Consider the following 12,401-nt stretch of genomic DNA (forward strand, 5'->3'; position numbering starts at 1 on the left):
AAATATAATAATATTGAATTTACAAATATGGCGTAAATATTTTTGAAATCTTTTTTTATTTATTTTCACTTTGTATTTGATCATTGTCATAGTATGACAATGATCAAATACAAAGCCTCTACTTCGTTTATAAGTATGTTAAATCATAGTTGATCAAAATGCACATAATTTTCGATCAGGCTTGTTATTGTAATGTAATGAAATCATTTCTAAATCTGCATCAATGTTCAGCCTTGTATCGTGGCGAACCGTAATGTTTTAAATTCCAAACACTCGCATTAGCAATACCTACTAGTTCTACAGAATTTATTTATCTATCTTACGCAATTTACTTGTGAGCATTTTTTTTTTGCAAATTCATACAGGAAACTAAATGGCGGCAATAACTTGATCTACGAAATAATATGTTTATGTATTTGAATGTTTAATTGCTTCTTACTTCGCTTTGGTAACTTTATTCATATTGAATTCATCACCATCATCATATAAACCCATCACTGACCCACTACACGGGTCACCTCTCAAAATGAGAGCGGGTTAATGCTGAACTTTGACTGGGCCAGCGTAGTGGATACGCTAGCCCAGTGCGGGTTGGTTGGCTCTACATACCTTTGAGAGCATTATAAGGAACTCTCAGGTTTCCACACGATGTTTTCCTTCACCGTTGAAGCAAGCGATATTTTAATTGCTTAAAAGGCACATTACTTAGAAAAGAGGTCCTATTCACTGGGCTATCACCGCTTCGTTTTCATATAGTAATAAACCAAATATACATTGCGTTAAGTCAAAATAGAATTGAGTATTTTCGCGTAATATAAATAGATATTACAGTCGATGCAAAGCGTCATTTGAATCGCTTATCGGTTTAAATTTTACCCGTAGGTAGGTTTTGTGTTATTCACTTACCTACTCCTTAGAAGTTAGAGGGTATATCTAAGGGGTAGATTTCATATTATTGTGATTTCCTGTCTCTAAGTTTTACGAGCATTTGTCTGGACATTTGCAGGTGTTATTTCAAAGTCTGTGAATTATTGTGTCTCTTTCCCCACAAAGTCTGTGAATTATTGTGTCTCTGTACCCAGTAAAATTGACTTTAAAACTGTGCTCAATATTATTTGTGATAAAAAATCCTTTCTTTTTTAAATTATTATCTAACAAAGTTTTACTTTGCAGTGGTGAAATGTGACTGAGCGAATGTTTACTAGGTTTTCTGCGGAAATGCACGCCAAACAGCCGGCGAAGCATTGAGCTCCGGGCGCGACACTGTCTGCGTTACACGTATGGAAGATTTTCCTTTGAAGCGGTCGACCGTGCTATCGCCTAGCTCCAAAGAACTTGGGCATATAAATCGTAGCACATCAAACTATACGACACACCGAAAAATCTGTTGCAGTATATTCTTCTGCCTCTAAGTAAAAAAATCAATTAATTAGTAATACAGGTTTTTACCTAAAAAAATAAAAATCGATAAAACACACCAAGAATAAGCGGTAGCATTACTTCGGAAGCACGATTGCCCTACTTATTTCTGCCGCCAAGCATCTTTGCTGTGCTCCGGTCTAAAGGGGGTTTTTGCCGGGGTTCTTACCGGTTCTTACTTAACACTGGTTGGTTGATGGACACAGGACGGCACTTTGCGGGACAGGTGCATGCCCTGCCAACTATTGCTCTGTTAATAGGCGATGATTTTCCATTTTTAAATTTTATTACCTACTATATAAAATAAACATCACCAAATCGTATCCAGCAGAGCATAAAGTGTCTATAGGTCTATTTCAAGCTTTATTAAGTGTGATCACGATAATCTATTATGACTTTTCTATGCGGTTGTTTTACTTTGAGACTTCTCATCATTTTTAAATTATCAGCAGAAGTATGTATTAATCTATTGTATTCACTATCGCAATCAGACATTTGGTAAGCCTAAATTATTCATTCACGACTTCAGGAGCCAAAGCACATTCTCATCTGCGTACAATCTTTTCCTTGAATGCATCTTTTATTCATGAAGCCCGTGTGATTTTCTTCGAGGTTTAATTTTGTAGCTCAAAGAAATGGCCTGTTATTTATTGGATAAGGGTCTTTCGTTTATATTAGGGTTGAGATGAAATGGGAATCTTGAACGGGTAAAAGCTCTTTTTCATGTCTTTGCGTTATTTATTACAAGTCATCTATAGCTTTGGCGAGATCGAAAACGGTAGACTTAGTATTAAAAAACTTTTCATCGTCTCGAGACTTTAAATATTAATTATTAACTGTATAAGAAGCGATATAATCAATTTTGATACAGTTTTGTAGGTCTTATTGGATTTATTAAACTACTAGTTCTGAAACAGACATGACCTTTAAAGTATTGACGGAAGATTGGTGCATTGGGCAACCTCTCTGTTTTCTGAGTCTAAATTATTTTGGGTAATATATAAAATATACATCAGTCATCTTAGTAACCATAATACAAGCTACACTTACTTCGGGGCTAGATAGCGATGTCGTATTATGAAGTCAATTGTATATTTATATTTTATTTATATGAAGTGAAATATTATCATAAGACATTGTCATAGACTAATACTAATCTGAGGAATGCGAATGTCACAAACTCGATGACCTTAGCTACTTATTCTATTGTGTGTTGTGTAGAGCAATATTAGCCAAGGGTAATGTAGAGACGAAGACGTGAAGACTTGATTCTGACTGCTGATTGTCACATCATGGATGTAATGACAACTAGGGTCGGTAAGTGAATTTTAATGAAGCCATGTATCAACCGGTTCGTGCAAAGGTTGCTTAACTCTTGTATCTCGAAATTTAAACATTGTCACGGCTAGCTAATCTAATGCCGCACCTACTGAACTACGATAGTATGTGTAATTTTAGTTAAAGTGTCATGTTTTCGGTTACTTCAATTGAACATGGGTCTTTTCTGGTAAATTATGAAGCAGTCTAAGATGGTAGCGGGCTAACCTGTTAGGGAGTATGGCAGTTATATTTAACCCATATCCCTAATCGGTTTATACGCGGCATCGTACCGAAGCGCTAAGTCGCTTAGCGACACATCTTTGACAGTAGCGTGGTAACTAGCCACGACTCAAGCCTCCCGTCAGATCAGACCAGAGAAAATTCAGAAATTATAAATTCCTAAATTGCCCCTGCCGGAAATCGAACTCAGGATCTCCAACTTAGAACCACAGCGCACGCCGCTGCAACAGTGAGGCATTGGATAATAATAATAATAATAATAATAATAATAATTTCTTTATTTCAGGCAAAGCCCATATTAGTACATTTAAAACAACAATTAGTAATATAATATCGAATTAAAAATTAAATATAAAATTAAAAGACAAAATAAGAAATAAAAATTAAATTAAAAATTACAATGAATAATGATAAAAATTTAAAAAAAATAAAGTTAAGGCCTAAGATTAAACCCGGTGGCTATGTTATAGTTGTGCACATTTGCTGAACCGACTACATCGTCCCATTTTTGCAATAACTTTTGATTATTTGTTTAGTTTACGGTAAGTGCGCGACTATTGACGACATTTGCTCTAGTATGAATATTATTTCTTCACAGTCCATTAAGCTAAGAGGTATTTCAGGTATGAAAAGGCGTGCTAATCGACGCATTAGCCCCGGTTCCGATCGTGGCATCAAAACCGATAGCACAATCACCCTATTACCACCGGACGAGGGGTTATCACAGTGCCCTTTCAGTTCGGAAATTGTTATGCTAGTAGGCAGCTTTAACCTAATTTATTTATTAAGTAACCTTGTACGAGTAAAAGCTTTTCTCGACACTCCTAATGTTCAGTAGAAGGTTCAAAGTTCTAGTAAGAACTTCTGAAACGGTGAAAAAACGAAGATATGTAGAGTAAGCTAAGATGTTCTAGCATTTGAAAATATTGCTGAATATTTTCACCTTGTTAAATTCCAGCTAAAAATAACCCAGACAAACATTTTAGTATACAGAAAATACATATTCACGGTATAATTTAAGTTTAAATCTGGTATTAACCAAGCACGGTCAAGACGGATACCTATTACTTAGCTGCAGTTGAATGATCAGCATAACTTCTTGCCGTTTACCGATTATATGACACAGATATCTCGAATTGTTTTGCAGTACTTTAAAGTACTTTTTTTTTTTTTTTTTTAACTTTTACTTTTTTTTTTTTTTTTTTTTTCCTTTTTATTTTTTTACTTTACTTTTTTTTTTTTTTTTACTTTACTTTACTTTTACTTTTTTTTTGCTTAATACTTTATTGGCATTGTCTCATTTCACAGTCTTCAATGCGAAATAACTAATAACTCAGTATAGTTAGAGTGTGATGCAATTGACTATAGTGTGTACACTGTCCATAAAAAATGATACACTGACATAATGATGAGGCATCATATTTACTTTTGGTGGCAGTAGAACTTTTAGCTTTTAATTTGTGTGTGCGTATGTGTACAGGGACACGGGCAGTGGCGTGCACTTCATACATGCACAAAAGCACTGCTTACCCTAATATTGAAATATAGCTCGTCTAGGAGGAGGATTTGTCATTTTATGCAATTTCCCTGTTGGCTGTATGCATACCGTCGACGGCCGACTGGCGCAGTGGGCAGCGCAGTGGGCAACCCTCCTTTCTGAGTCCTAGGCCGTGGGTTCGATTACCACAACAGGAAAATGTTTGTGTGATGAACATGATTGTTTTTCAGTGTCTGGGTGTTTATATGTATATTATAAGTATTTATGTGTATTATATTCACAAAAATATACATCAGCTATCTTAGTACCCATAACACAAGCTACGCTTACTTTGGGGCTAGATGGCGATGTGTGTATTTTCAAAGTATATTTATTTATATATATAGGGTATAAAGCCCTGGTAAGAATCCCAGTGCACTCCACTGACCACGGGTCAATTGGCGCTGCGCGACCAGCGAACCAACTAGGGACTAAAACAAATTTATGGAAATATGTATACGAACACGCCAAGGAGATCGGCGACAAGTAAAGCGACTTGGCTTCCCATACATTTATACACATCGCGCGAAAATCAAAAAAATGCAATATGTACCGTGGCCAGCACGATAGAAACCATTATGCATGCAGTTTCAGATTTTAGACAACCTGCCCAATAGGCCCCTACGTATTGAAAGATGTATATTTTGGTAGCGTCGTATAAAGCCACGGCGGAAGCTGAAATTTTAATCATCAAAACTAACCCGGGACCACTTTTTTCCATTGTTTAGTTCGGAACTTTAAAAAGTAAGTTCATTGACAACTTGAAATAGTTTCCGGGCACTAACCCTTAGTTTACGAGCGTTTGAGCACAAAGGTGCATTAGTCGAACAACAGGCATAGGTAAGTGGAGAATGCAGTTAATGTAGCTAAGCCGCGGCCGGACGGCGCTTTATGATTTATAATCACCCTTTGCAAATCTATGGATGAATGTTACCTGACCGCTGCGAGATGAAAAATGACCGCGCGCACAAATATTACCTGTGTAGGTAAGTAATTAAGCAAGTATTTCTAACTGAGTTTATAATTGTGTAATATATTAACATTATTTTTTTGTTGTTTTATATGATATAGTGTTGATAGAGAACATATAAAACGAGTTGCTTTTACTTTTACTAAATCCTTTCGAAAGATCTTTGTTTAATTATTTCTTGATAGAGAAACTTAACATATTTTATAGGTTCTTCGCGCCTTTAAGCTTTGTCTACTTGTCAGGGTATACTATAATAAAACGAAACAACGGTCGTCATGCTTGCAATGTAGGTATGCGAAAACACATATTGTTGGGAGGTTAGTCCTGTGATTGAGATGATAAAATATATTATATATATGACTAGGGTTTAGTAAATGGTAACTTGATGATACAAAGTTAGATATAGAGCGCTTGCTTATTCACTCTTTATTTATTTATCTCTTGATTTCATGGTACTCATATTCGAGATGGTGGACAAAACGAGGAAGGGAAGCCGGAAGGGAATTCCATATCTTATTTTATTGACCCCCAGACCCAAACAACTAGTTTTAAGAAAACTTGAATTCTCGTCTCCACCAACACTTTGTACAACTATGTCAACAAATATAAATTTGTTAAATGTTTACAACTTTATCTAGGTACTTTAAAAGTTTTCTTTTTTTGAATTTATATTCGTTATTAAAACATTAAATGATTTTTTATCTATTTTTTTATAAATCCTAGCTGTTTCCTGCTGTTTACCGCATTAGCCTGATGTTTTGGTTGTCACTGCGTATTCATTATGACAAATTCCCTGGCGCAGTCGTGAGTGCTACGGTGGGTTTAATCCCAATGGGAGGCAATTTAGGATATAATAATTTCTAAATTCTCTCTGATCTGGTCTGGTGAGAGGCTTCGCCTGTAGCAAGTTAGCGCACTGTTACAAAGATATGCCACCAAAGAATTCGGCGTTCCGGTATGATGCCGCATAAAAACTGATAAAGGGTATCTAACAGATAACCTTCAAGCGCTAACTTGCAGTGACATAGAAAAAAGAAGAACTTTATATATAGGTTTCATTGATCTCAATGAAAGGTTTCAAACAAAAGTTTTTTATTATTATGAATTAACTTTACAAATTAATTTCTTACTAGCTTATCTGAATTTCCCTGCAGCTCATTTTAAAAGGGGGTAACCTTTTCAGAGCGCCTTTTATAGTGTCTATAAGTTTTTTTTTATTTAGAGATAAAAGATCATCCTTTTTTTATATTGTATGTTTTACCAACAAATTAAACCTGTCCTTAGCATTCATATTGATTAATGATTACTATACATTATACTATTTTAAGTAAATTCGTCGAATGCAATATATAATTTGGATAAGCGTGATGAATTCCTCGAACCCTGCAGTTTATGCATGCGCATGCGACGGACGCTTGACAGACTGACACGGGAACACGACGTTCCGCTACCAACATAATCATTTCATTCAATTTTCCACCCACCACGTTCAAATTATTATCACATCCATCAACGTAACTAGCAATTTATTTGTGTAAATAAAGTGGGCAACCTCGAACGAAGTTATATTTACGTATGGCTAACCACATCCGTAATCATATACGCGATTAGTATAAATTATACATATTATAATTTAAAATTATATCATAGAAAATATACTTAAGGAGAAATTTCCGTTTGCGTACTTAAGAAAATGTTGTTTGCCTTTCCCTCCACGATTGTGTTGACCTGTTACTTTACTCAAGAAATGGGAGCGGAAAATCTCATAAACATTATGGGTACCTGTTGTGTGCGACTTAGTTTGTATATTTTTTTGGTCTTAAAATTATCCCATGTCCATCTCCAAGATTCAATTTCTCGTCAAATTGTTTCTAGATCTGTAGGGGTGATGAATAACTTAAGATATTTTAATCCTCGAACTATTTCCGAGCGCATTTCTGGAATGAAAAGTGTAATATATGTATGGCAGATCTGTAAGCCATCCAAAAGTGAAAAATAAACTACCATGCATAATTTCGGATTTTTAAAGGTATGGATGGAATTACCGATAATTGGAAAAAGACAGAAGTGAGAATTTACTTTTTATATATACTACGACACTACACACATCGCCATCTATCCCCAAAGTAAGCGTAGCTTGTGTTACGTGTACTAAGATGACTGATGAATTATATACATAAAGACACATAATATACAACCAGACACTGAAAAATATTCATCTTCATCAGACAAACATTATCCAGATTATGGAATCAAACCCACGGTCTTTAACTTAGAAAGCGGAGTTGCTGCCCAATGCGACAATCGGCTGTCAAGTTAATTAATACACATATTGAATAGACAAGGATTGTGCCGTTAGCCGAAGCCAAGGTAAGCAACGTTAATTCACCACGGTAACTGGATGGGCCGACCCAAATTTGTCCTTTCCTTTCCCTCTATGCCTGGGAGTGCACATTAAGCCCCGGTCAATATCTAAAGTGCCCGTTAATAATCGTGTCCTGGGTTGACCTTTGTAATCTCAATATGGTTAGATTTAAAAGGATTGATTGCTAGAATCGAGTTGGCTGGCGTGATGTGGTTACGACACGTTGGAAGCGACTGGCGAAACTAAGAACGTAGTGCCCGAGGCGGGTCTGCTTCGGCGGACATCAGCTCCGACCTCAGGCGGTGAGTAGGAAAACCATGGTTGTAGTCATATTGCTTAGCTCAATCTTACTACAACACTCATTTTAAAAGCTTCGTGGTTTAAAGCTCGTCATATCTCTCATTCCTATCACAGAGTAATGGGCAATGGCGTTCGCACACCATATCGACTCGACTTATTATTGCATTCAAATGTGAGTTTTATACTATGTGATATAAAGCGTAACATTGAGCGTAGTCAAAGCGTGGTCCATACGTCGTTTACACCGCGTCGTACTACCAAAGAGTATAGAAATTTTATTTTTGCTACATAGCATAAAGCTCACTCTTAGTGAATATGATGTGTGTAGGCCATAGAACTGGCAAGCACTAACTAATAATCAGGCTGATAATGAGAAACGCATCTTTTTTTTAAACTAGTTACTGAACATCAATTGATGTATCCTCCAAGTAGTAAAACACTATTAGAGATTATAAAAAGTTACTGAATATTGTTATTCTTGGGTACTTTAAAAATATTAATACAATAACAATACATACTTCATACATTCTTACTTCTTAGTTACTATAAAACAAGGCAATAAAGAAAAATACACGCTATAAAAGCGGACACTCTGTAACGAATGTTGACTCTATGTTATTATTTTTAATGACTCGACGTCAATGTGATGACTTCATGAAGTTCAATCTACGGACTGATAACTTTTACGACTTTATCAAAGTGGTTTTATGACCAAGTGAATCGGGGTTCTCTAGTCTACTTAGGTGAATTTGCATATGGCACTGATACCGACACTGTTGACATTTTGCCTATTTATTCAAACAAATTATAATCAAAAAAGGGTCTGTAATGGTTTTTTTTTTAATGATTTAATGTATGTTATACGCATAATTTAAAAAAAAATAAGATTCTGCACTCCTTCTCTATATAAACTTGAAGTGTGGGAAATTTCATACTCCTCCGTCCGCGGAATTTTCCAAAGTTTTTACATCACGTAATAATATATATATATATATATATATTTTTTTTTTTTTTTTTTCAATTATACTGTAGAAACATTTTGTTGAAGGGATTGGATCTCCTATAATATAAAATACCTACATAATATTATGCATGACATTATGACTTCGCTTACCGTGATTGTGTCATAGATGCCATTCTGGTCGTTGCGAAGAGGCGAGGCCGCGGTGTCAGCGGAAGTAGGAAGCGTATTTTCCGCTCTTGAGGGCGGGGGTGAGATATGCAGCGGATCCCCATTGCGGGCCCAAGTTCGATGAATTTGCCAGCTAGTGTCGGAGAATCTTGCTTTGTCCTGAACAGAAAAAAAATCATATAAATAATGTACGTCATGCATCAACATCATAACATCTTAGCTGTTGCCCACGTTCTTAGTCCGCGTTTTTTATAGATTTATACAAATCCCATGAGAACCGTGTTAAACATGAACTAATTAGTAAACAGTTATGAAGATAACCTAGGTGATCGCCAAATTAGAACAACCGATTTAAAAACGTTTTACACTGATAGTTTTTAGTGTTGAAATATATATATTTAATGACCCCGTGGACTTATCACCTAAAGAACGTTCGTTATAAGTGATTACTTATGTACGAAGTGGTAATTCTTACAAAATTACTTATAATAATCTTAATATATATAAATCTCCTGTCACGATGTTTGTCCGCGATGGACTCCTAAACTACTTAACCGATTTTAAATTAAATTGGCACACCGTGAGCAGTCTGGTCCAACTTAAGAGATAGGATAGCTTAGATATTTCATTATAGTCGCAATTTTATTTTATTGCAAATTATTTGTCTATAATTAATTGATAGTCACATGTACTCATTTAAGGCTTAGCGATACTAAATACGATAAAAACAAAATCAAACGCAGACGAAGTCGCGGGTAACAGCTAGTGTTATATAAGTAATAATATTAAGTTGTTTTTGATTAATTTATGTTCTTTTTTGTAGGGGATTTTTCAAATTTTCTTGCACATAAACTACCTTAGTATTGAGGAGAACAAATAATTCAAACCAGTAGGGCTATAGTCGAGTTTTCTTGAGACGTACGCACGGTAATTGATGTATATAAGACAAGATAAAATATAAGTAGGAATATTCCAAATTTTATTTTTCAAAAAGGGGTGATGTGTGGGTGCGACTTTAGCTTCACTTTCTGGGGTACTGAGTTTCCCGGCACGCTCCTCTAACTTTTCGGCGTTATGTGCGTTTTAAGCTATTAAACATCACTTGCTTTAACTCTCAAGGAACATCGAGAGGAAACCTGTATGCCTGAGAATTTCTCTTTGATGATTTCGAGGGCGTGGGCGAGTCAGCCAATTCGCACTTGGACATGCGTGCTGGATTACGGTCTACACCCTACTAATTCTGAGATATAACCCGTGCCTTCAACCCGTTTTGAAACGGTTTGAAAATGATAATGATAATGTTACTTTACAAGGACTTATATTATTTTATCTCGCCCTGTTTTAATGTAGATACTCTGGCTTTAGAGGCATTAAAACAGGGAGAGATAAATTAGGAAAACATATTCAACCTAAAGAAACCAGCGAGAAGTAGCTAGCTATTAACTGATAAGTATAGTTGCAGTACATAACTGTTGGCGACAATACGTTTAGCTATCGCAAATTGAATTAGTACAAAAAGTAAGGTGTATTAGACATGCAATTAGCAACTGGACGGTGCCGTGGGCCATTCAAAAAAGTTCACGGCTAACAAACGCTTTTAGATCCGTGTCAAAATGATAATGAACACCATTCATGGTACAGTAATGCAACGGCACGCGATGTTGTTACTGGCACACCCAATTTACCATTGATTTCTTTATTATCATCATCATTTTGAACCAATATGCATGATGACTTATTTTGAAAAACTGCCATATGATGTAAATACCACACGATTGCACTGTCAAGAAAGCTTTGCTTTTAAAAGTTTGAGAGATTGAGTGGCGTGCATTAGTCACCCGTATTATGCTGCAACGTAAAAAATGCAGTTTTCATCAAAATCTACACCTCTCTCTGAATCAACGCTGATTAACTTATTACAGCTTGTTGTGTAATGTTACTATGTTAGTAGCAGTAGAGCTCTGTGTAACGTCTCGTATTATTGTCTTATTTTTCCACTAAGCAGCATTGTTGAAGGCGTGGTTGCCGATGTAATTACAGGTACATGAGGTTTAACACCTACGTCTCAAATTGATGTGCTCATGGCGGCATGTTGCAGGACGTGATCCTTGAATGCAATTATTTATACATATACAGGACTGATTTCGATTAGGTTCTTAGCGCGGTGTTTAACTGTTATAGACCTGCATTGGGGTCACTGCGGTCATTGTTTCTTCTTTTATTTTTATATTTTTTCTTGTTGGCTATTGTCGGTAGTATCGTATTAGGTACTTTACAAGATTAAACATCTGCTGCGATTATGATCGATCATTCATATCATGATGACTTTAATAGCCTGGTCACGTTCTATTCTTCTAAGCTGAACATCTTTGTAATACAAACCACGATTAGTACCCATGCCTTAATGGAGGCGTATGCATAATCTCAAAAAGGCGCTAGGCACGTTGCGGCCAGGTAACCTATTAGCACAGATTGTTCTATCCTATATGTCATAATATAGGCTCGAAGTGGCATTGAATGTATTTATTAAATATACGAGTATCAGTGTCCCTTACAAGTTAATGTCTGTCTGCTGGAACTTAAGGCTCACGGCTACTCAAAAACGTTTAACTAAAAAACTAAAACAGGGAGTTTTATAAAGTCCCAGTTTAATCGGAAGTAATAAAATCACTACAATAGATTTATAGTACAAGCCCGAATTTAATGCATATTTCGGACAATTAACGTTCTCCTTAGGTGAATCAAAGGCGCTACTTAAAATATCTTAAAATATCATATATACATACATATATATATATATCTTATCAGATAATATTATATCTCGCAGAACCTAAAAAGTAAACATATTATCCTTGACGTTCATTCCACGACGTTCTGTCTAAACATGTAATCATAACTGCAATCTTATCATATAGGTATCTAAAGAAATTGCGAACCTTTAATATAACTACCAAATGGTAGCGAATATATTATCAAGATACCACCGAGATAGAGGGTCAGTGAAATTGACTAATGATCGGACGTACATGGACCTTAGCCCGGCACGCTGCACAGAGGAAACTCATTCGTAAACGTAATTGCATTTAAGGGCAATAAATTTTAAGTGAACGTAACTTCT

At 35.8% G+C, this 12,401-nt stretch overlaps 1 protein-coding gene across 6 annotated transcripts in view; it reads right to left on the reverse strand.

Moving 5' to 3' along the window:
- LOC120636011 (tensin-1) overlaps positions 1-12,401 on the reverse strand; it is a 169,885-nt gene that overhangs the window by 51,881 nt on the left and 105,603 nt on the right. For all 6 annotated transcript variants that reach the window (XM_039907244.1, XM_039907254.1, XM_039907235.1 and 3 more), the window contains one exon: positions 9,266-9,442. In XM_039907244.1, the coding sequence (XP_039763178.1) occupies positions 9,266-9,442 (177 nt within the window). The remainder of the gene's footprint in view (positions 1-9,265; positions 9,443-12,401) is intronic.

Source organism: Pararge aegeria, chromosome 3 (assembly GCF_905163445.1).
Source record: "Pararge aegeria chromosome 3, ilParAegt1.1, whole genome shotgun sequence".
Lineage (NCBI taxonomy): Eukaryota > Metazoa > Arthropoda > Insecta > Lepidoptera > Nymphalidae > Pararge > Pararge aegeria.